The 24,946-nt window shown below is 29.2% G+C and overlaps 3 protein-coding genes across 3 annotated transcripts; 2 read left to right on the top strand and 1 right to left on the bottom strand.

The window, feature by feature from the left end:
- Positions 1 to 4,310: 4,310 nt before the first annotated feature.
- LOC115706724 (solanesyl diphosphate synthase 2, chloroplastic) lies at positions 4,311 to 7,974 on the top strand. Its single transcript, XM_030634445.2, has 6 exons — positions 4,311 to 5,108; positions 5,195 to 5,316; positions 6,201 to 6,328; positions 6,418 to 6,521; positions 6,820 to 6,947; positions 7,123 to 7,974. The coding sequence occupies exons 1-6, from the start codon at positions 4,715 to 4,717 to the stop codon at positions 7,669 to 7,671; spliced, it is 1,425 nt and encodes a 474-aa protein (XP_030490305.2). The 5' UTR covers positions 4,311 to 4,714; the 3' UTR covers positions 7,672 to 7,974.
- A 472-nt stretch (positions 7,975 to 8,446) lies between these two features.
- LOC115706722 (mitochondrial ATP-independent inner membrane protease subunit 1a) lies at positions 8,447 to 10,575 on the top strand. The gene is made up of 4 exons (XM_030634439.2): positions 8,447 to 8,698; positions 8,808 to 9,032; positions 10,008 to 10,118; positions 10,365 to 10,575. The coding sequence occupies exons 1-4, from the start codon at positions 8,462 to 8,464 to the stop codon at positions 10,404 to 10,406; spliced, it is 615 nt and encodes a 204-aa protein (XP_030490299.2). The 5' UTR covers positions 8,447 to 8,461; the 3' UTR covers positions 10,407 to 10,575.
- A 3,679-nt stretch (positions 10,576 to 14,254) lies between these two features.
- On the bottom strand, positions 14,255 to 20,233 carry LOC115706721 (cytochrome P450 CYP72A219). The gene is made up of 5 exons (XM_030634438.2): positions 19,865 to 20,233; positions 18,280 to 18,497; positions 15,692 to 15,951; positions 15,187 to 15,574; positions 14,255 to 14,863 (listed from the first exon to the last, which is right to left on the bottom strand). The coding sequence occupies exons 1-5, from the start codon at positions 20,154 to 20,156 to the stop codon at positions 14,435 to 14,437; spliced, it is 1,587 nt and encodes a 528-aa protein (XP_030490298.2). The 5' UTR covers positions 20,157 to 20,233; the 3' UTR covers positions 14,255 to 14,434.
- Positions 20,234 to 24,946: the final 4,713 nt, after the last annotated feature.

Below are 24,946 nucleotides of genomic sequence, written 5' to 3'. Positions count from 1 at the left end.
AAATATTTAGTTTTTGCCCGGTATAATTAATATTTTTCATTTATACTCTTCACATATTTTTCTTTTATTCCCATCAAATTTATATTTTTTATCCCATATAATTGAATTTTCATCTCACATAAATTTATTTTTATTCCTATGAAGTTTGCAGTTTTCATATATTTAAATATTCACATATTTTTATTTTTTTGTTTATACAACTTATATTTTTCATTTATACTCCTTTAACAAAGGAAATTTTTTTTGCCCCACTGAAAAGTGCGGCTGGCTCCACGACTTTTCTACACATACGCATACTTACTCTTGATCACTTATACTGTTTTTGTGGAGGAAAAAAGAGAGAGAAGTGGAGAAAGAAAAATAAAAAGAAATAAATTGTTAGAGAGAAAATAACTAATATATATTTTAAATCATATTAAAATATTTTTTTAATGTAACATAAAGTGTTATAATTTAAAATAATTTGTCCTTTTTTTTTCATTAGCGCTTCTTAATATTTTTTTTACATCTTGACTCCTCTTAATATATGAGACTGGCATTGTTCCTATAATGAAACATGTATTCTAATTTATGACCTAAGAAACAATATGGATGAATGGGAGACTATTTCCCAAATTTCCAAGTAATTTTAATGTTAAATTAATGTCACATAAATGGTATTTTTTTGATCGTCCTAACCTGTGATGAAAATTTGTAGGAGGATAAAATTTTGAAGCCTTTTATATATACTTAAATAAAAAAAAAAAGATTTATATACATATATAACATAATAAATGATTGAATGTGTTTATAATGGGACTTGAACTAAGGATTACAACATTAATATCATGCTCTACTAATTAAGCTAAACTCTTTCTTTGATTTTATGGGTAATAAAGATTAATTAAGTATAAAATTTATAAATAATGGCCTTTTAAAGAGTGTGAACTCTTAGTACGGATCTAGTCTGCCTATGTCTAGAGCTAAACTTATGTGTGATGCGCGAGATCATATATAATCATGTAGAGACATATAAGTACATGATTAACTTGATTGTTTACAAATCAAACTTTATATAAAAATTTTGAGTATTTTTATTTTTTATTTATAATAATATATTTTTATTTTTTTTTCCCATAAAATTTATATTTCTTATTTTGCGCTTACATATTTTTGTTTTGATTTTTGTCCATATAAAATTTATATTTTTTCTCCAATCAAAATTATATTTGTCCGTTAAAACATTTAAAAATAACATAAAATTTAGAGTATGCACTAGTAGTGTATATTAATATAATTCTCTATATAAAAAAATAATAATTATAATATTGTATCAAATCATCACCGTAAATATTTCCTCAAAAAAAAAAAAATCATCACCATAAATATTATAATTTTTTTTATATATATACTTGAATTATTATTATTTTTAGCTATTAACATTAACCGTTAGATTTGTTTACTTGCTATTTTATCATCATGATCTTTAGCTACTCAATAATAAAATATATTAATAATAATAAAAAAAAATATAAAGAATTATATTTAATATATTTTCCATAAAAGTTAAATTAACATTAATAAAATATTAGTTTATACATAAATTAACAAAAATCCAACATTATTGTAGTATGGACTCTCTTTGTATACTCTGCAGTCTGCGGTGTCAATCAATGCCAATTGGCAACGCAATTAGTAATAATAATAAAATCCTTTTACAAGAAATTTATCTTCAACATTTGATAAGAGTAGGTAGTTGATGAATGGTGATCTATTATAGATTGTACATTTAAGTCAAAGGAATGAAAATACAAGTTGGTAGATTCCAAGATACCATTTCTAAATTATTAATTGGATATTACCAACTAAAAACAAATGATAAAATAACATTTTCTTAATGACTAAATTAATAAATTAGAATATAGTATATTTTCATATTAAACCTTGTATTTTCTTATCTATATATTTATTATAAAACTATTATGAATAATAAATAAAATAAATAAAAAAATGTAGATGAAGAAAGGAAAATAAAGTGAAAGAATTTTTTCAGTGTTTTATTTTGATAGAATAATCTCTTATTTATATAAATACTAGTAAATAATTCGCGTTTTGCGGCGAATATTTAAAAAAACTTATACTTATAAAATAATTATATTTTTAATTTATTTAATAATAACTAAGTAATAATATTATATCAAATTTAACCTTACCAATTTTTAATATATTTTTTCTTTTTTAATATAAGAAGTTAGAGTAATTTGCGATATAAATACTTAAGTTTAACTTTCAGTTATAAATAAATAACTAAGTTTAATTTTTGACGGTTATAATTCTGGAACTTTTGTAAGTACTTGGCTATTAAGTATTAAGTAAATTGCCACGTGTCACTTTCTAATTAGTGCAAGTCATCAACTTTTTTATTTTTTAAAAAATAATTTAATTATACTAATAAGAAAATGACACGTGGATAATGACTTAAAATTTAATGATCAGGTACCTACAGAGTTCAAAAAATATAACTTAGATATTATTACCACAAAAAATTAAACTTAGATATTTATTTGCAACTTGGAGTGTTAAACTTAAGTATTTATGCCGCAAATTACTCTAAGAAGTTATTATAATATAATTTTACCTAAAAAATTTGTAACAACTTTAAGAATATAAAAATCTCTAAAATATAAAAGAAATAAAATATTGCCACATGATATTAAAAATCACGTATATCATTTAAAATTTGAAATATTATATTTAAGAAAAATATTTTAAATTTGATAATTATTTTTATGTATAATGGATAGTTATTTGTTTTTCTTTTTGTTAAATTTTGATAATTAGTTAGGGATTCATAATAGGAAAAATAAAATGATATGTAACATGCATTAAACACAGAATTTCTATAAACTATCCAAACCATATAGGTACTCTCGTCTTATATCAAAATTCAGTTTTATTTCACTATAGTATAATCGACGCTTACTTCTCAGATCTTGCATCAAAATCATAGACATTTAATTGATGATCAAGCAATTAAAAGTAATTAAGTACGAATGAAATATAATACATAGAAATTGAGAGAAAATTAAATCATATTAAAACCACAAATCAATATCAAACAATCTCCATCTAGACCCTAATGAAATGTTTAGCTACTCATGTTCATTGTAGCAATTTCACACATATTCATTTAGAATAAAAGAAGAAAATAATGCTGAAAAACCATGTTAAGAAAGCCTTCAATATTGATTTTACTCTTCGAAATTTGTACTCCCTGATTACTTTCGATTTCCTACTAGATTGCTTACTGAAATCCACTGGAGTTCACTTCTTATATAGCCAATGAGGGATAGAAAAAGATAACATAAGATAGCACATGCAAAAAACTTATTCAGTTTCGAATTAGATAGGAAAGATAAGCCCACGCTAAAAAAATCCTATTTCTCTTTGAACTAGGGGGCTGGGTTTGGAGTCAGGGTAGGGCCAAGGCTGGGGTCCAGATTCAAGTCCAAGTCTAGAGGTTGGGGCCAAGGTTGGGGCTGGGGTTTGAGTTTGGGGTTTGGGTTTGGGTTCTATTTAAAAAAAAATTGAAAGAGACATTTTTTTGTTTTTTAAAATTTTAAATTTTTTGAAAATTAAAAACAATTTTATAGAAGAAGAGTGCTAATTAAAATCTCTTAGTCAACCTCTATGCTTGAAGTCACATGCCAGAATATTTTTTTTTCATAGCAGTATTTGATATATTTACAGTATCATTTTATAAATTTTTGAAATTTTTTGAATTATTTACAATATTGAAAATATAATTCTTGATATTTCCGTTTACCACACGTATTCAAAAAATTTCAAATGTATTTTCGACATTGTAAACTATTCGAAAATTTTCAAAAATTTACAGAGATGATGTTGTAATCATAACAAATACTATCGTGAAAAAAAATTTCCAACATGTGTTTTTGGGCATTGAAGTTAACAAAGAGATTATAATAGGAGTTTGACGGTAGCACTCATCTTTAGAGAATTTGTATTTTGAAAATATTTTTACTATTTTAATTAAAAAATAAAAAATTAATTGAAAAGTGTTACTAAATATTTTAATTATTTAATTGAGGTGTGACGGGTGCATATTATACTTGTAGGTATTTATTTTTTCTCCATTTTTAGTTTGGAAAAAGACCCTTTCTTTTCTGACAAATGGAAAAAGACCTTGAGTATGGTAGGAAAAGGTCCACAAATCACGATTTCTTTGTTGCAAAATGTGTATGGTATACAAAATAACGTGTAGATGTAGTCTATTATATGGAGAAATACGACCGACGTTACAATGGTTCTATCTAATCTATCGGTGGCATAATTGATGCCTATGCTAATGCTATGGTCCTTAATTCTTATTTTATTTTTAAACGGATTCTGATTTTATTTCTAAGAAATTATTTTATTCTATTTTATTTTTGGGAAAGAAATATTTATTTGCTTAATAATATTATTTGGCTAGGATTGAGTCGATTGACCAATAATAAATAACACAAAATTTGACTCCTTTCTCAAATAAGGGTGTCATTATACGATACTAGCACTTTGTCCTAGAGTCACTCACCTTTTTCTGTGTACAAAAATGATAAGGAAGTAGGAACCAAAGAAAGAAAAATTATGTGGGCTACTTGGATCCACTCAATCTCAACTCCAACATGTGTTCTATGTTAAAAGCGAAGCTTCTAAGCCAATGAACTAATATATGAAAGTTCAATTTTTTTTTTCTCAACTTCTCTTCATTACCCATTTGTCTTTTCCTGACTCCTTTCTTGTTGGTGTTTGGTTTAGTTTGAGCAGAATTTACATTTGGGTTTTTGATTTCAGAGTGTTTTCTGAAGATTTCGGTTTCTGGGTCTTGCTTACAGCAATGATGTCTACTTACCATAATCTTGATTTGGGAAGGACTGTTTTGGATTTGGTTGCTTGTGGCTGTTCTTCTAGCTCTTCATTCGAAAGGTCTTCAGTTAGAAATTACTCCAAGGTAATTTCTAAGGGAAATAGTAGAGTTTATGGAGTTCGGAGATTGGTTACCACTCGTCGGGACCGGACTCTTTGTCGAGTCTCTTCCATGAAAACAGTTGAGCCTCTGCTTAATGGTAATAACGCATTATAGCTTTTCGTTTATATGTAACTTTATGAGATATAATTTGTAACTTAAATACTCGTACTTGAACCTATACAGGTGCTACTCAAGGTCCTCCACGAGTTTTGAATTTGGAGGAGCCAAAAAAGTCCATTTCCTTAACAAATTTGTTTGAAGTGGTTGCTGATGACCTCCTGACTTTGAACCGTAATCTTCAGTCGGTGAGTACTTTTTGTTGGAGTTATTCTGGGATGTTTTTGTATCCATGTATGATCTATGTCGTGTTGCCATTCACTTCTTTCACAGCTATTTTTTATGCCTGCTAAGCTTGGCACAGCTCCAACTTATACTTTTGGAGTTAGTTATACTTTTGTGGTAGATTTGTATATAGAAAATGATATCAAAGGTTGTATGATTGTCTATTCATAAAGTCTTTAAGCGAAATCACTAGGCAGTTCCAATCTTTTCTCATGAATCAAAATTCAGAAATTGGTTCCTATGCTCCTGACAATACCCTGTATAAGAGACAGAACATATCTTGTTTTATGAGTGTAATTTGAGCTGGTGTGTAGAAATATTAGAGAGCTTATTTAAGGTACTACATAAGTTACTCACTTTCTTCTGTGCTGGTCGGAATTCTTACATGAATACCTAAATATATCAATGGCTGCCTACATAATTTGGACTTAGTTACATCTAGTATGTCACTGGCACCCTCTTCTTATTATCCCAACAGAAATCGTTCATCGCTTGTCCTTCCTTAAGCCTAAAAAAAAAAAGAAGGAATCAGATACAATTTACAAATTTAATAACATCTTGTTTGTTGCTGCATAGTGTATTGGGGCATAATAAGCTCTAAAGTGGTCTATGATTCTTTCTTTAATCTTTTGACATATTACTTTAATGAGAGATAGACAGTAAGTTCATCTGGAATTTGAAGTGTATTATGGCATCAGCTGATTGTCCAATGTGATTTGCAATAGAATATATAGATTTTAACAGAATATGTTGATATATAGATCCTTGAAAAAATATACTGTGCTGCATTGTAAGAATAAGCTCAGTTACACCCTTGATAATTTATTTGATGAAAATGCTTGTGTAGGTTGTTGGAGCAGAAAACCCAGTTCTGATGTCTGCTGCTGAGCAAATATTTGGTGCTGGTGGGAAGAGAATGAGACCAGCTTTGGTGTTTTTAGTTTCAAGAGCAACAGCAGAATTAGCTGGGCTGAAGTGAGTATTTTCAAGGTATCTTCTAATATTTCGATGTCATATGTCCAACTGTACAGAATATAAGCTTCATTTAAAACTGCTTGCTTCAGGGAACTTACCACAGAGCACAGGCGTTTGGCAGAGATTATTGAGATGATTCATACAGCTAGCTTGATACATGATGATGTGTTGGATGATAGTGATATGCGTCGAGGTATGTATTTGCATCCTTACAGGAAAATTCATACTTGAGTTTCACTTCAGTCAAAACGCTCACGAGTACTGCATAACCTAGTGAATATGAGTCTATAGAGAGAACTCCAAGATCTTGTACTTCTTTCTTTCAACTTGAAAAACTTGTTAGTTTGATGATAATATCAACTGAACTGATTAGATTCAATTACATCCTCTGAACTTCTACCCTTTATTTTGCTTATACACTCTGCTCGCAGATTTTCCCTTATCACATTATTTTAGTTTTTCTGAAAGTCAGTATGATCTGAACTGTACAGGGAAGGAAACTGTTCATCAATTGTATGGTACAAGAGTGGCAGTACTTGCAGGAGATTTCATGTTTGCACAGTCATCATGGTATCTTGCAAATCTTGAAAACCTTGAAGTCATTAAACTCATTAGCCAGGTAAATAAATTGCGTTGAATATTCATATTCGGGAAGCCTGAATTTATAACTACAGAGTTTCATTATTGATTTGAATCTTGGAAAGGCCATTCCAATTCGATTTCAATCCATGGAATTAGGGTGCATTCATTATTTAACCTATAATTTATATGTAATTATTTTAGTTCTTTGGCAGGTAATCAAAGATTTTGCAAGTGGCGAAATAAAGCAAGCGTCGAGCTTGTTTGATTGTGATGTCGAACTTGAGGAGTACTTGATCAAGAGCTACTACAAAACAGCGTCCTTAATTGCTGCTAGTACCAAAGGCGCTGCAATTTTTAGTGGGGTCGAAAGCTATATAGCTGGGAAAATGTACGAATATGGTAGGAATCTCGGTCTGTCCTTCCAAGTTGTTGATGATATCTTGGACTTTACACAATCAGCAGAGCAGCTGGGGAAGCCAGCAGGCAGTGATCTTGCGAAAGGGAACCTAACAGCGCCTGTAATTTTCGCACTTGAGAAAGAGCCAAAACTTAGAGAGATCATAGAGTCGGAATTCAGTGAGACTGGTTCTCTTGACGAAGCCATTGAGTTAGTCAAGAGTTGTGGTGGTATTGAGAAGGCACAGGAGTTGGCAAAGGAAAAGGCTGATGTTGCAATCCAAAATCTGCAATGTCTTCCTCAGAGCTCTTTTCGAAGAGCTTTGGAGGACATGGTGATGTTTAATCTTGAAAGGATTGACTGACTTAGCCAAATTTCAAACCTACGAAAGCTCTGATGGGAAAACCATTATTATAGAAGAAGAAGAAGGTCCTCTGGCTTTGAGGAACAAGTATCAGTGAGTCTTCTTCTGCTTGATGGCAAGCTGCTTGTGACTGTTTGTACATTTATAGAAAGGGGTAGCTCATTATATTGTTTACTAAAAATACATTTTTGTTGCAGAATTGAAAAAAAAAAGTGAAAAAAAGAAGAATAATTTCTAAAATTCTTGTAGAATAAATCTCCAAGGTAATAATTAATCAATAATAGTGTTCAGCCATTTTATCAATCCAGTAACTTGTTATATCTTCCCCTTTTTTCTCCAGCATTGGATGCATTAATCATATAGTGAGGAAAACAATTCTATAGTGTACACCAATGACCCTTGCTTTGACAATGAAATAATATTAAGGGTAATGATTAATGATATGTACACACAAAATTAACATATAAAATTAATACACATTTATGTGGTAAGTAAATTCCAAAAATAGCTTGTCACATGGGTGTGTCTTATGTTTGTGTGTAAAATAAATTATGTGTGTACATATTATTACTCATAAAAAGAATAAAAGTAACACAATTCTTTTTTCGAGTTTTATTTTTTTATTTATTTATTTTTGATTATAAGCTTATTTTCAGCAAAAGGTTTTTTGTTTTTCAATCAAAACCGGACCAATTTTTAAATCTGCAGCGTAGTTAAAAATCAATACAAAAATTGTGATGTGGTACTATTCGAATTTTGACCTGATACTAGTATATTTTCCGAATTTTCGATGGGTTGGCCCATGATCCATGAGCAAGCCCATCAAAACTTGCCTTGGTCCTTTCTAGTCCTTTTGGTTGGTCTTTCTTCTTCTTCACCAACAGGACTCCAAGGCCGCGTGAGCAGTGAGCTTCTTATGGGACAATGGCGGAGCTTAGCAAAGGAGGCAATGGATCGAGGTTTAATTGTAGCAAATTTCTGCTCCCTCCTCCACATAACCAACACCTATCTCTGCTCCTGCAACCTCGTCCGTTCTCAATCTTTCCCCAATTGTCTCGGCTTAGTCATGTTTTTCTTCTTCCTTTTTTCCGGAGATCATTATATAAGAAAGGCCGGTTTTTATTTGGTATTTGCAGGTGCACGGACCTAGTATGCTCCCTACCTTGAATGTAACCGGCGACGTGGTAATCACTGAACACGTGTCCCATCGGCTTGGGAAGCTGGGTCGCGGCGATTTAGTATTGGTCCGCTCGCCGGAAAACCCTGGAAAAATAATGACCAAGCGCATTGTGGGCATGGAGGGTGATCGAGTCTCTTACTTTCTCGACCCAAATTTCGGTGAAAGGTGTCGAACTGCTGTGGTAAGTGAGTAATTTAGCTTCTTCTTAAAGACTCTTGCTTTGCTCTCACTTCCCCCTTGTTCAAAATTAAATTTGGTTGCCCATTATTGTGATATTATATGGGTTTTTTCACTTGTAAATTGACTTTGGGTAGGTGTTGGGAATGAGTTTGCCTTTGGAAAAAAAGCTCAGAAGAAGTAAAAATATAACTTTCTAGACGTGTTGTAATTGAGTATTTTAGTCAGTATCGTTATACAAATGGAATTGGCTATAGGTATGAAAAAGAGTTTCATAAGCTAATGTTTTCCTATTATTGTTTGGCCTTAGCGACTTGAGTGAAACAGTGACTAAGTTTGACTCTAAATTGTGTCATATATCTGCAGTTTCAGAATAAAAGTGAAAGAAGCTTTTAAACCTTCATAGTCTTTTAGATACATTGGGGATGGTATAAAATAAATATAATCTAGGTGTAAACTTACGCATTTTATGTTATACTTGTATCATCTTATTTCTACACATCTTCAATACTAAATCTTATTTCTACAATAAGAAAAATAAAGAAATACTAAATCTTATTTCTTTTGACAGTGGTTTAAGTTTGAAGTTTCAACATTGTATTGTAGCAAACTGATAATGACTTTATCTAATATTCACTAGCATTATTTAAAAAGCGGAATATTTCTTTTGTAAAGTAAGGATCTTGTTAATTGGGAAATCATGTTATCAAATAAAATTGATAGTATTTTGTCATAATACGAAGTGGATCTTACTAATGTTTTTACTTAGTTGGTATTGAAATTAATTATAAGCTTTGACTTATGCTGGTGGGAAGATCAACTTTCTGGGGTGTTTCTTACATGTTACTATACCTTTCTTTCCTTTGTTTTTTTTTTTGTTCTATTGTCATTGTAAAATCTGTTTCATATTAGGTTTGACTAAAGCATTTCATTTTTGTTCTTAGTATTTCCTTATTTGCTTTGATTTTGTATAAATTAGGTCCCCAAGGGGCATGTTTGGATTCAAGGGGATAACATATACGTCTCCAATGATTCACGACATTTTGGCCCTGTACCTTATGGCCTTATTCAAGGAAAAGTGTTTCTCAGGGTAATGTTTTTACAGCTATTTAAGTCACCATTTTTTGAACTGCAATGTGTAATATTCCCACTTATTCTCAACTGTAAATGGAGTTTGCTACTTTAGCATGCATGTTAATCTTCTGTGCCATAAACAATTATTGCTTTTGAAGAATTTGCATGAAAACGAACCTGCATTCACTTTCTCTACTTAAACAACTGTATCAATTTTGCCAAGTGCAGCTCAACATTTCAAATATTTTCTTCCTGTAATTAGGTATGGCCCCCTGATGGCTTTGGACTCCTGGGGAATGATTGAAGGAAGTATAGATTTATTTAAGGTATACAATATGGAAATTACTTGTATTCCTAATGCATGCCTTTTAGTTTTTCTTCCCTGTTTCTATTATAAGAAGGTTGTTACTTCACTTTGAATGGGATGAAACCCATTGATTTTATAAATGAGAAAAGTATTATTTCATGATTTACATTTCATTCTATAGTTTGATACTATAGTTGTTGGTCTTACTTTTCCAGGACTTCTTTTGTATGTTCATTTGAGTCTTTTCTTCTTCCCTAAATGGCATTTACTCTCTTTCTCCAGTTTGGCCTGTTAACAATTTTTTTTTGAAATATAGTGAAATTAGTTTTTTTTTTTTTTGGAAACGATAGTGAGATTAGTTTCAATTTCAATACTCAAATCCTAATTCTGAAACCAAAACGAAAAAAATTATCAAACATCACAAGTTTAGTATGGGTTAACATTTTCGTTTAGGAGTAATTATAAGGAAATCAAAACTGCAAATTATGGATGCAATGTGAGAATGAATCACAAATTATTGCTATGTCTTACTCACATTGCATAAACTAAGATCAATAAAGCATTGAAATTTCAACTTTAAAGGACGCACTCAATCGATCCCACAATATATTAGTTGGTAGCATTAATCGATAAATAAAGGATACAATTCAGCTTCAATAACAATAAAAGGGCCGCGATTCTGGGCCTTGAGAGAATATATAAAGTAAGTAGGGTTGAGGCCCATTGTGAAAGGGTGGTGCTATATATAACAAGAGAAGGGTATCGAACTACTTCATTGCCTTGAGAGAACACGGCGTCGGAGTTTATAAAAACGGTGGCGCTGATGTTCCGTTGCAGGCATATAGTAATTTCTTCACAGGCTTTTTCTTTTTCTCATTCTCTCCTATTCCTTGTGAGATTTGATTAGAAATCGTCTGTGACATTCTTGCTGTTACTTTTTATTATTTATATCTTCTTCTTCGTCTTACTTTAGGCCGTTCCAAATGGGTTTTCGTTCTGATTTTTCAATCTTGCGATGACTCAATTTCACCCGGCCAATATTTGATTATTTTCGGGGCAGCTACAGGTTTTGACATGTTTTCTCGTGTTTTCAACGTTTAATTTGTTTCAGTTTAACTGAACCTTAACTGCCCTAAATTTTAAAATTTGTATTTGATTATTTTTCTTGTATATTATTTGATTTTGTGGCTTCTCTATGGTATGTATATGGTTTGAAAACTGAAAATAAGCATAAAAAACCGCATTAGATTTTGTAACAACTGCAATATAGAAGGGTTGAGATGCTTAAAGAGTGGATCTCGTTCCATGTTTATGTTATTGGTAACAAACAACGAAACCATTGTCCAAACTGACAACCAACACTGCCCTGCCGCTCTCCTACTCCAGATCTTCAAATGTTTTTAACAGCTATTTTTGGTTTGTCATTGCATTTTTTTTTATCTTGGTGGGGAAGGAGAAATGGTCCTAAAATATAGGAAAAAAAGAGTGGAAAATAAAAACAAAAATTATCTTTTTAAAATAATTTAATTATAGGGAATATTATAAAGGAAAAAATGATTGAAGAGAAATGTATAAAGTTAAATTTTGTTCATGTATTAAAGTTCAAGCAAATGCAAAACCACCTGAGACAAATGGATTAAAGTTGAATTTTGATGCTGCAGTGAATATTCAAACCAAGAAACTTGGTGATAACCAGTGGAAGAAAATTAGATTCATCAGCTTTTTAAATTTAATTTTGAATGTTCCTTGTTTTTTTTTTTTTTAAATTATTGGTTCACATGTTGAGAGATATACTAATTAAGTTGTTTACAGAGAAGCAAAATATGCTCTAAAAAATTGGATGGTGATATTTGTTGGACAGAAAAAATCTCTCATCCCATTTTCTCTATTTTTTTTTAAACGATTTTTAAGTTATAATAATAGTGACTCTTTTTTACTATGTGAAACATTACCTTGTTTGTTTGGAGGGTTTACGCTTGCAATGTCATTCCCTTAGTAATATAACCACCGAGGGTAATGTTCATACCTTAAAAAAGGTAGGATTGAATTATTACCTTTTATCATATTAATTTGAATAATATTTTTAAATTAATAAATAAATTTAAATACTAATAATATTCTCATTTATTATAAATAAAATATTACGATATATATATTTAGTATGTGAGATCTGTTTTATTTAATTGAGTTATTTTATATTATTAGCAATAACATATATATTTATTATACAAAAAAATTTATGCGGATAGTGTACATAAATAACTTATCGAACAAAAATAAATAATATAGTGATAAAATATATAAAAATATTCATTTTAATTAATAAAAAATACAATAAAATTTAATGTTTACTAATTAATAAATATATTTCTTTAATAAATAACTATTTTATATTTATATGTAATTAACATTAAATAGATATTTTGTCAAAAAAAAAACATTAAATAGATATAATAAAAAATATTTTTATTTTAATTTTCAAAATAATATATATATATACTAGCAAAAAGTTACGTGCGAGGCACGTATATTAAATTTTATGTTAGTTTTTTTCTATGTTATTTGAAAGTGATACAATTAAAAATTAAAGAAAAAATATTATTAATTATTAGGTGAGATTATTATTATGTGTATCTAAATATTATAGTTTATAATGTTGTCAATTAAAAGTGAATACCGAATGCAATATATTAGTGTTTAAGAAAGCTTGATGATTTAAATATGTTTTTAAGTTAATCCAAAAATAAATTAAAAATTGATGTTCCAATACTTAAAGAAACATTACTTAAATAGGTGTAAGATAAAAAAAAAAAAAAAATCAATCTCTAAATTGTTGATAATTGAAGATAGCATTTGTTTAAAAATTGTAAATAAGAAAACTAATGATAGTCATTGGTGGATTTCAATCTTTATTTGCTTCGATAGAGACAATAGTGTAATTTTTGTATTTTGCACTTTTCATTCTAGCCGGGTCCGCATATATCTGGATTGTCCATTTTTTCGTTGATAAATTGAATATGGTAACAAAAAGTGATAGTATTCTATAACAAAATACTATTAAATTATTTGAATTTAAATTATTTTAAAATACTATATTTTATTAAAATAAAACTCTATACGATTAAAATTTCATATTTATCTTTATTCAAAAAGAAAAAAAATTGATAAAAAAAAAAAAAAAAGAAAAGTTTCTATTATTATCTCTACTGCCTTTCTAGATGTGAATAATTGTCTCTTCTTTCCTCCATATTCTTCTTTATTTTTTTGTATATTGTGTTTGCAGCATATATGTAAATTATCACGTAACTTTAAAAAACTTTGCTTCTGTAAACTAATGCATATGTCGAGCACTTAGAATCATTTGTTAGTTGTAAACTTTGTTGGGTTTTTTTCGCCATTGATGCTTGGTTTTGTGAACTTTGATAAAAGTCACGCTTCTTTTTTATTATTATTATTACTTATATATTTTGTTATTAAGTTGTGAAGAAGAAAAAAGAGAAATGCAGATTGGAATATTATGTGTGATCACATGGGAATGTCCAAATTGTAATAGGAAAAGGAATACAATAAATAATTAAAGAAAACTCAATAAGCAAAAATCCAATTGTATTTTTTTGGATTTAATGAGATTTATTTTATTACATATTACCTTACACAACCAAACACAGTTTACACATTTTTCTATAATAATATTCTCCTTCATAATATTCCCTATAATCAAATTATTTTGAATACCTCATACCAAACACCCCCTTATAGTTATTTGATTGTAGTGGAGCATATAAACCGTCCATAGGAAAAGTAATTGGACTGGCAAAAGCTACCCTATATTACCATCCACGATATAAGGGTAACCATAATGTTATATATTAATTACTAAGTTTTCAGCAACTTTATTCGTAATAATATAATACTGCTTAAAACAAGATATGTTTACTGATACATAAAGTTTTTGAGAAAGAAAAGGTCATGCAATTTATTTGTAACTATATAAATTTATTGCGAGTTGGTTGCTACAATTAAATTTAATAACGCTTTTGTAGAATTAAGTGAGCACCAAATTCTGGCTGAAGTATGAGAACGGTTATAGGAGCATGCGCATAGGCGGGTGAGAGTTCAAAAATAAAGCGTTGTAGTATTAAGGCTATGGCCATTTTGGCTTCAATCAAAGCAAAGTTTTGGCCAATGCAAATTCGAGGTCCCCAACCGAAGGGAAAGAAGGAAACTTGCCCTTTGGTGGCCTTGGAAACTCCTTCTGCAAACCTCTCTGGGTTGAACTCTTTGGCATCCTCTCCCCAAAACTCCCTATCACAGTGAACAAGGATGGTAGGTATTGACAATTCTACCCCTGCTGGTATTGACATATTCCCAAGCTGTGTTTTCTCGTGCACAGTGCGATTGATAAAGATTGCCGGTGGGTAAAGCCTTAGAACTTCATATAAAATCATCGTCACCTGCATCCGTCATTTATATGAATATACATTCACAAAATTACACTAAAAAATCGGGTCTCAAGAAAATATAATTGACAATCAAATTTATTATGAACTTAAAAATACTGGGACGCTTTATTTCATTTACTATTATTTCTTTAAACGAAATTCTAATTTTTTAATGAATTATGATCTTATGCATTTTATATTATTGTTTACATAGAACTTTTTTAATATACTCATCACATAACAATTGTGAAATAATGAGTTAATATAAAAGTTGAAATACTTTATTGCAATTAAACAGTAAAACAACAAGGTGATATATATATATATATACTTACAACTTTAAGGTGTGATAAGCCTTCGAAGTCCGGAGTGTTATCGCCAAAGACCTGCAAAACCTCATCTCTTGCGCGAGCTTGCCAATGAGGAAACCTACTTAAAAGGACCATAGTCCAAACAAGTAAGCTTGAAGTGGTCTCTTGGCCAGCAAAGTAAAACAACTTACATTCCTCAATTACATCTCTAATACTCATTCCAACGTTCTTGTTGTTCCCATGTTCTTTAATTTCTTTGAAATTGGACTCCATCATTATGCCTAACAAGTCATCGTGGCCAGCTTCTCCGGCTCTCATTGCTTTTTCTCTCTTATTGATCAACTCTTTCAAAAGAGTTTGTACTTGCCTGTCTATTTGTTTCATTCTCTTGTTTAACTTAGTTGGCAAAAATCTGTCAGTAGATGCACAATTAAAGAGATATATATATATATATATATGTAGCTATTTATATATTTTAAAATAAGGGAATGTAAGTAGTAATAATTTATATATATTTTTATATATGCACCTCCATCCGGGAATATAAACAGTCTGTATAGCTTTATTAGCAAGTTCAGCTTGCTCTTTTTGGAGTTGGAAAAGGGCCTTAGCTTCTTCATAGCTACTCCCAAAAGCAGTTCGAGAAATGACATCTCCAGTCAGATTTTGAAGGTAAGGCCACACATCTATCTCACCAAATTCTTTGTCATTTCCATTCTGCTTCACCATTAATTGCTCCCATTTCGTTAACATTTCATTGCAGCTTACATAGAATGCTGGAACCATATGCTGCAATTATGTATATAGATATTTACATCATAATATATCAATCAAAAGTAAATCAATTTTCTACACCTCCTCAATGAGTATTTCTGTAAACCCCTTATTTATTTTGGCATATTGAAGAGTTTTTTAGTCAATTTTTTTTTTCATGATCATGTATCTTGTAGAACCACCTTGTAAATTTTCAAAAAATGAGTAATTTATAATGCCGAAAATAAGATTTATATATTTTATTGCATAAACAACTATTTATCTTATACGCATGGTACATAACTATTTAGATTTAATTTTTGGCACTGTAAACTATTTACAATATTTTTTGAAAATTTACAAATTATCTTAAATAGCTACAACATACGCGATCATAAAGAAAAAATTAAATTAATTTCTTTTTTGCTTTGTTTTGAGTTTTTTTTTTAAATGCCAAAACAGATAAAGATCTACAAAAACAACCTTTCGTTTGGAACGCCGTATTAGGTCGTATTGTATTGTATTGTATTATATTGAATTGGATTATATATCATATTTTTATATAATACTATGTTAAACTTTAATTTATAGTAAAATATTATATATTTAGGTGTCCATGAAAGTTATTACCACATATAGCTTTACATAAAAATATTGCATAAAATACAATTCAATATAATACAATACAATACAATACGACCTAATACGGCGTTCCAAACGAGCCCTTAGGGATCAACCGTAAAATTTTTCTATATATATTATAGGGTAAATCTTCATTGGAGACCCTTCAAAAGCTATTTAGATACACCCTCAAATAAAGAATTTGTATTGGCTAAAAAGTGAGTCCATATTATTATGATGAGTGTTAGAGTCAACTTCATATATTACAACTTCTTAGTTAACATACATTCTCGAAAATATATGGCAGAATATTTTTTTTTAAATAATTTTTTTTCACGGCGATGTTCGTTATAGATACAACATCTTTTCTGTATATTTTTGAAAATTTTCGAATAGTTTACAATAACGAAATAATATTTGATTTTTTTTTAATATGAGTGATGAACTATAATATCAAGAACTCTGTTTTCGATATTGTAAATTATTTAGAATTTTTTAAAAATTTACAGAGATGATATTATAACTACAAAGAATGTCATTATAATTTTTTTTTTTTAAAAAATATTTCAACATGTGATTTCAGACGTGGAAGTTCTAACAAGTTGTAATTAGTACTCTTCTAATATTATTTGGTGGAGTGTTGCGTAGGGAATATATATATTTGTAATTTTTTTACTGAGTTAGTATAAACGTGAAGTAAGCAATTATTTGAATTTTATTTTTAGCACTGTAAACTATTCAGAATTTATTAAAAATTTAAATGTGATTCTAAATATATGTACAATGTACACGATTATGATGAAAAAAAATTAGACTAGAAAAAATTCTGAATGTTGAAGCATATAGGGGTCTACTAAAACACACCTTTAGGGGGTGTACTAGACAGTACAATTCCTAAAGGGTTGTTTCGATAGACACCTTATTTATTTCAATATTCATGAAATTTTTTTAGTCTATTTTTTTATGATCGTGTATATTATAATTATTTAGGATTAATTACTTGTAAATTTTCAAAAAATTTCTAATAATTTATAATGTCGAAAATAAAATTTAAATATTTTATTGCAAGCACGACTTATTTATTTTTTTTTATACTAGTAGTAAATAATTGTTTGAATTTTATTTTTGTACTATAAACTACTTAAAAAAATTTTAAAAGGCTAACTAACAATTTTTCTCCCGAACTATTAAGATCGTTAAATTTAAGGACTTTTGTCTAATTTTAGTAAAAAAAATTCTAATATGGATGAAAGTTCACGGGGATGATTTAGTACATATCAAAGTTTGAGGGGCATAATTTAATAGATATTAAAGTCTGGGGAGCATGTTTTAGAACATAAACACTCACTGAAACAGTAAAATTGAATGAAATTAGACAGAAGTCCTTAAATTTAACAATCTCAATAGTTCAGGGGAAATTTTTAACGGCCAAAAAAATTCAGGGGGTATGATTTGGTATATGTCAAAATTCGGGGAAAAAAACTGTTAATTAGCCTTTTAAAAATTTACCAAAAATTTTAAATAGCTACATTACATTGTATTTGATTTTGGGAAAAAAACAATCAACTAAAATGTCTACTACATAAAATAATTTTTTTTTTTAAAAAATGAACCAATATTATTTATTTAAAAAGGTAAAAATCTTAATCATTTCTTCTAGTAATTATTTGACAAAATTGGTTAAGTGTAGGAGACCACACTATACCCCAGATTTTTTCTATATTATAATACTATATTTTATACCTTTAATTTCTCCAGATGGAAAGCTTGATTGATAATCCTTCGATGTTTGACCCATTTCTCCCCCTCATAATCTGATAGACCAGTAGCTAACAAATATACAATTGGATTGACACGTGGTTTTGGAAAATCACCTAATTTCATCAAAATATCTTTGACGTGTTCTGGGTTTGTGATGTTTACTCTTGGAGTCGGTCCAATCCATATGAATGAATCTTTACCTGAATTGATATTAATTGTTAATATTATTGAATTCATCAACATCAACACTAGTAAAAAATTCTCCATAGTCAACTCATGATGAGGTAATATTGCACATGTGACGTATAATCATATAAATGTGTGTTTGTTTGTCCACTAAATTATACTATATATAAGCGATTATTCTAAATCGTCGACCGATCCTTACCTGATAATTTTCTACTAATGCCCATTAAGTTCTGTGACGGTCGGCGTCGACAGTTATAATAACCCACAACAATATCATACCCGACAGTTGGGAAATTCTTTTTTTTTAGTAGTGATAAAGAGACCACGAAAAATTATTTCGATAAATTCTCTTATCTATATTATTTAGGAGATTTTTTAATTTATTTTTCTTCATAATTCTATACATTATCAAAAATATAATTCAAATAGTTATTTACTATATGTAAAATAATTATGTGTAAAATATTTAAATCTTATTTTTGATACTATAAATTATTAAAAAAAATATATAAAAATAATTCTGTATAGTAAGAACATTTAGGATTATTAAAAGAAAAAGCTAATTTAGAAAACTTTTCTTAGTACAAATAAGTTATACCACAAGAATTAAGATCTCCGATTAAAAAGTGATGTATTAAATTTTAATAGATTTAACACAGTATAAAACCCTTATTTTTAACCGGGATCTTGATTCCTACAAGAGCATCCCTTCCACCTTCGACTGGCGAATACTTTACCTATGTGCTATTATATAAATATATATGTTGAAAACCAGTAATTGAAATTCTTTTGCAATGGAAACGAGAATAAAGTTTTATACAATGACACGTGTAATTGTGTGTGATATAATAGGTAGCCTTTTGTTATAAATTTGGAACCATATATCACTAGTACACATGCAAGTAAAAAAGTCAAGTCCCAAAAACAGTCAAATATACTGTTATCAGTCTTTTTAATATGACAAATTATTAATAAATAATTAATTTCAAAGTGTTATATTAATATAGTATTAAGTATTTTAATGTGCCAAATAGAAATATTTAAAAAATATCAAAAGGTACTAATAATTAATGTATTAATTTATTAAATATTATTAATTAATTGTAAAATGCTATCTCTAAATAGTACTAAGTATGATACTTTATACTAATATTCTGAATACTTTAAAATACTCAATACTACAAAAGGTGCATTTCAATATCACATCTTATAAATTTTATTTTTATAAATAATATAAAAAAACTGTTAACTAATTATTAAGTGTTAATTAAATACTGCTACCAAGCCTATAGCAAATTAAAAGATAAGTAATTACATAGCATAATTATCAGAAACTAATAATTAGCATTATTAAGTAATTAAGTAAGTAAATAAATACCGTATTTGTTGACTGTGAGATGGAGAAAAGGGATAATCCGAGGAACGACGTCGTCCGAGAGATTAATGGGTTTGGACTTGGCTTCTTTCATCATTTTAGAGCTTTCTTTCAGGTCTCCAAACAGAACTCTGTAAGGAGTCCCTTTAAAGCCTTGTTTTTTGAGATACTTTTCAAGCCTTTTGGGCCTCAACCATACCCAATTCACAACTCTCCAAATCCATGTCACAACTATTATTATCCAAATTAATTTAGCACATAGTGAAAGGATTGATAATGAGATTGAGACCTCCATTTCTTTATCTTTTATTTTATTTTTTTCTTTGGTATAGTAGGAGTTGAGGTAGAAAATAATGGGTATTTATAAGAGTAAAACTAAAAGGGTATAACTACACTATTGGTTGCTGTTTATTAGTAAGTGGTTGGAGAAACAGTAGAGAAAGAGTGTAATGACTAATGAGAGCCTATAATTTTCTATTCATCTAGAAGAACCGAAGCCTTGAGTGTGTAATATTGTATGGGGTTTTGATTTATTAACAAGGTAATTAGGTTTTTTTGTCCCTTGAGATATATATCGAATCATGTAACTTGAATTTTTAAGGTCGTTAAAAATGTTCCTTAAACTATTAAAATTGTTGAATTTAAGGATTTTTTTTTCAATTTTAGTAAAAAAGTTTAACATAGATGAAAGTTCAAGGATATTATTTAGTACATGTCAATGTTCGAGGGACATGATTTAGTAGATATCAAAGTCTGAGTAGCATGGTTTAGTACAAAAACAGTTACTGAAATAGTAAAATTGAATGAAATTAAACAAAAGTCTTTAAATTTAACAATCTCAATAATTTAAGAGTATTTTTAACGACATTAAGAATTTAAGGGTTCGTTTGGAACGCCGTATTAGGTCGTATTGTATTATATTGAATTAGATTATATATCATATTTTTATATAATACTATGTTAAACTTTAATTTATACTAAAATATTATATATTTAGGTGTCCATAAAAGTTAATATCACACATCGTTTTACATAAAAATATTGCATAAAATATAATTTAATATAATACAATACAATACACTACGACCTAATACAACGTTTCAAACGAGCTCTAATGTATAATTTAATACATGTCAAAAGTCAGAAAGTAAAAATTTTAATTAACCTATCAATAAGGAAAGGACACAATGTGAAGAGTAAAAAAAAGGGAAATTTGCGGCAAAAGTCCCCAAAAAGTTCACGTTGATACAGATTAGTCCCCAAGGTCCAAAAATAGCGGCAATAGTCCTCAAGGTCACACTTTTTATTTGTCCGTTGGTCTCCAAGTTAACAGATCTGTTAAACCCAATTCAAATGCCACGTGTCGAAATATTATTGGTGGATATTATTATTTTAATTTAAAAAAATAAAAATAAAAATTAATAAATAATTTTAAAAAAATTTCTTTTTTTTTCTTTTTCTTTTCTTTTTCTTTTTCTTTCTTTTCTTCTTCGTTTTCTTCTTCTTCAACCCAACCTAATCAGCCCTAACCTCACTCCAGCCCCGAAACCCAGCCATCCCGACTGCTAACTCCGGCCAGCCCTAACCTCACTCCGACTACGGCTTCGGTCGCCGTTCCTGCGATACTGATCCTCGGTTCTCGCTCGGCGCCGGTCGAATGTCGTTGGATGCGAGTCGTATGCCATTTGACGACCCAAGATACTCCTTCGACGAGCCTCGAGCTTCTTGGGATGGTTACTTGATTGGCCGCACATTTTCCAAAATGCCCACCTCTTCTGATGTTAACAAACTTGCTCAGTCCTTTCAGGCTTAGGGAAACAAGCTTGCCGAGGTAACCCAATTCTTTTTTCTTAGAAAAGATTCAGTTTTGTGTTGAAAAATCATCGTATGTAGCGAATTCCGTGATGGGTTTTTGTGAAATGCTCCTAAATTGATTGATTTTATTATTTTGAAAGATAAAGATTGGATTTTTATGAACTCAAAGAAAAAAAGAACATTTTTCTGGAAAACCTAAGCAAAATCGTTTGATGAAAATGAAGTTGAAATGTGCTTATTTTTTATTGTTTCTGCATAATAATAACAATGCAATTATGGTTTTAAAGGATGGAGAGTACCGTGAAGCATTGGGGAAATGGGAGACAGCTCTTCTGTTGAATCCTCAAAATGCAGTTTTACATGAACAGAAAGCTCAAATTTTACTTGAATTGGGAGATGCATGGAGTGCTCTCAAAGCAGCTTCTCGTGTGTGATATTGCCTAGCTCATTTCATATCGTATGTATTTTTTTTAGTAACATTTCATTTGTTGTGCTTGGTAATGATGTGATGATTTTTTAGTACCATTATAATTCTCTATTGGGCATCATTGAACAGTCGGGATGGCTGGGTTTCGGGGCTGGAGTGAGGTTAGGGCTGGCTGGAGTGAGGTTAGGGCTGATTAGGTTGGGTTGAAAAAGAAGAAAACGAAGAAGAAAAGAAAGAAAAAGAGAAAGAAAAGAAAAAGAAAAAAAAAAGAAATTTTTTTAAAATTATTTATTAATTTTTATTTTTATTTTTTTAAATTAAAATAATAATATCCACCAATAATGTTTCGACACGTGGCATTTGAATTGGGTTTAACGGATCTGTTAACTTGGAGACCACGGACAAATAAAAAGTGTGACCTTGAGGACTATTGCCGCTATTTTTGGACCTTGGGGACTAATCTGTATCAACGTGAACTTTTTGGGGACTTTTGCCGCAAATTTCCCTAAAAAAAAAGATGGAAGACAGAAAGGACACAGATTTTCTTCTGGTCGTAATAGGCTGCCACGTGACCTCAGATTTACAATGCATCATACTATTTTATTAATAGAAAATCTTTATTCCATATTTGAGACCTACGTAAGTGGACAGGTCCACTAACCTCTTTTATTTATTTGTGAACAAGACCGTTTTTTCTCGAAAGCAACAACAAAATTTATTGATAAAATAAAAAAAAATAATAATAACAATGTCTGTCATATAGGTGTTTTTTTTTTTTTTTTTTTTTTTTTTTTTAAGAATATGTCATATAGGTATACTTACATTAAAAAAAAAGTAAATAACGACATAAGTACTCAAAGTTTTAAGTTTGTAAGTGGCATAAACTCAATGATTTTTTTTAGTGGCATAAGTACCTAATATTTATAAAACTGTAATTTTTCTCTATTTTCTTCAGTACAAGCTCCTTTTTAAATTTATTAAAAAAAGATTTGGAAGTAAATGATACTACATATTTTTCGTCCAGACCAAATAATCTAAAATTCGGGTCTTATATGTGTCCTATTTAAGACAATAACAGAGTCTGTACTGATGAAACTGAAAGAAAATTACAGTTTTATAAACATTGGGTACTTATACCACTAAAAAAAATCATTGGGTTTATGCCGCTTACAAACCTAAAATTTTGATTACTTATGCCACTATTTACCCTTAAAAAAATGAGACTATTTTTAATATAAAAAAATTAACAATTAATAAAGTCATTAAAACTATTTTTAATGAGACTTAGTACCAAAGAAGAAAACACATATGCTAAAATTGTCTTGTCTTGCAAAATAACCATATCATTTAAAGTCTGTAAAACTTTAAAAATTTAATTTCAATAACTATAACTTTAATACTCAAGAACTTACAATAATACTAGTCAATTCAAAACATCCTAAACCCTAGCAGCAAGACCTATCCAAGGCTAAAGTGGCCTAGATCCGTACCTAGAGTCTACCTATTTTAGAGACCCAAATAATTTTTTTTTTTAAAAATACTATTTATATTTATAATATGTGCTAAATTTTTTTTCTTATAACACATTTTAGAACCGATCTTGCCTAGTAGTGGTGTTCATCAAATCGCTCAAATCGCACAAGCCGCCCACACCGTACCACGCTGTATAAAAAATGCGATTTAAATTTTTTACAGTGCAGTTGCAATTTTTATTTTTTCTAAACCGCGCAATGCAGTGCAGTTTGCAGTTTTGAATTTAATAATTACAATTCAAACTGCACCGCACTATATATTACAAAGTTACCAATTTTTACAATGTGATATTTATTCTTTTTTTCATATAAGAACAAATGTAAATAATATAAGCATATATTACTTTATTTTTTAGAAGCAATTCAATATATATGACTTAATAATATTATACATGTTATAATGTTAAAATTTTAATATTTTTTTTTTGTTTTGTATTGTTAAAGCTTTATTAGTTTGATTTTTAAACTTTTATTATAGTATTTGATAATGATGATAGTGTAAATGGCTTAAATCGTACCACACCGTATTTTTGCGGTTTTAAAATCTTGCGGTGCGGTTGCAATTTAAAAAATTATAAAAACTGCACACGCAGTTTAATTTCAAAAATTGACTATAATTCGCACCACCTGCACCACGAATATAACCATCAAAACTATAAACCGTCATCAAATATCATTAAATATTAACTTATCATAGCATCGAAAAATAAAATTAATCAATAACAAAGAATTGTGAATTTGAAGACATAAAATTGACCTATAACAGTCATCAATATGATTTCTTAAACAAATAAAGACATAATTCTTGAAACCAAAGAATTTTATAATTTCTTTTTTGATGCGGTGAACAAAGTCACACATGATTAACAATGTAGCAAAATTATAATCGACGGTGGAACCTCTTCGAACTAGTATAGATAATTGTCTAACCAAATGGCATGTTTCTCCAAATCATGAGCGGTAGAATTCTTAACGCGAGCCACATAAGACAATATAATAATTATCGCAAAGCTAGCGCAACTGAAAAAACATAACAAACACCAAATCAGAAAATACAGTTATATTATAGTGACAATTTTTAAAATAAAAAATTAATATAAAAACTTAAAATTTAACACACAACCCAAAGCACAAGCTCAACATTACTAAAAAACTAAAAAACAACAAAATTCCAAGTATAACTAGCCAAAGGTATTACCCTTTGGCTAGTAACAAACTAACACCCTAATTTGAAAATGCTGAAAAATAATAACAAATAGATTATTTGAAAATTAAATTTATCGAAAAAATTTATGTAATTATAGACCCTCC

The sequence above is a fragment of the Cannabis sativa genome, chromosome 1 (genome assembly GCF_029168945.1).
Source record: "Cannabis sativa cultivar Pink pepper isolate KNU-18-1 chromosome 1, ASM2916894v1, whole genome shotgun sequence".
NCBI lineage: Eukaryota > Viridiplantae > Streptophyta > Magnoliopsida > Rosales > Cannabaceae > Cannabis > Cannabis sativa.
This window is presented reverse-complemented; position numbering and strand designations above follow the sequence as displayed.

What these genes read in the sequence shown, in the direction of transcription:
- LOC115706724 (XM_030634445.2), top strand. Translation starts at nt 4,715, where the DNA reads ATGAAAGTTCAATTTTTTTTTTCTCAACTTCTCTTCATTACCCATTTG. An exon ending in TGAACCGTAATCTTCAGTCG is followed by an intron (nt 5,317 to 6,200) that starts GTGAGTACTTTT and finishes ATGCTTGTGTAG; the next exon opens with GTTGTTGGAGCAGAAAACCC. An exon ending in GCAGAATTAGCTGGGCTGAA is followed by an intron (nt 6,329 to 6,417) that starts GTGAGTATTTTC and finishes TGCTTGCTTCAG; the next exon opens with GGAACTTACCACAGAGCACA.
- LOC115706722 (XM_030634439.2), top strand. Translation starts at nt 8,462, where the DNA reads ATGGGTTGGCCCATGATCCATGAGCAAGCCCATCAAAACTTGCCTTGG. An exon ending in ATCTCTGCTCCTGCAACCTC is followed by an intron (nt 8,699 to 8,807) that starts GTCCGTTCTCAA and finishes TGGTATTTGCAG; the next exon opens with GTGCACGGACCTAGTATGCT. An exon ending in AAGGAAAAGTGTTTCTCAGG is followed by an intron (nt 10,119 to 10,364) that starts GTAATGTTTTTA and finishes TCCTGTAATTAG; the next exon opens with GTATGGCCCCCTGATGGCTT.
- LOC115706721 (XM_030634438.2), bottom strand. Translation starts at nt 20,156, where the DNA reads ATGGAGGTCTCAATCTCATTATCAATCCTTTCACTATGTGCTAAATTA. An exon ending in TCCATCTGGAGAAATTAAAG is followed by an intron (nt 15,952 to 18,279) that starts GTATAAAATATA and finishes ACATAATTGCAG; the next exon opens with CATATGGTTCCAGCATTCTA. An exon ending in GTTTATATTCCCGGATGGAG is followed by an intron (nt 15,575 to 15,691) that starts GTGCATATATAA and finishes ATCTACTGACAG; the next exon opens with ATTTTTGCCAACTAAGTTAA.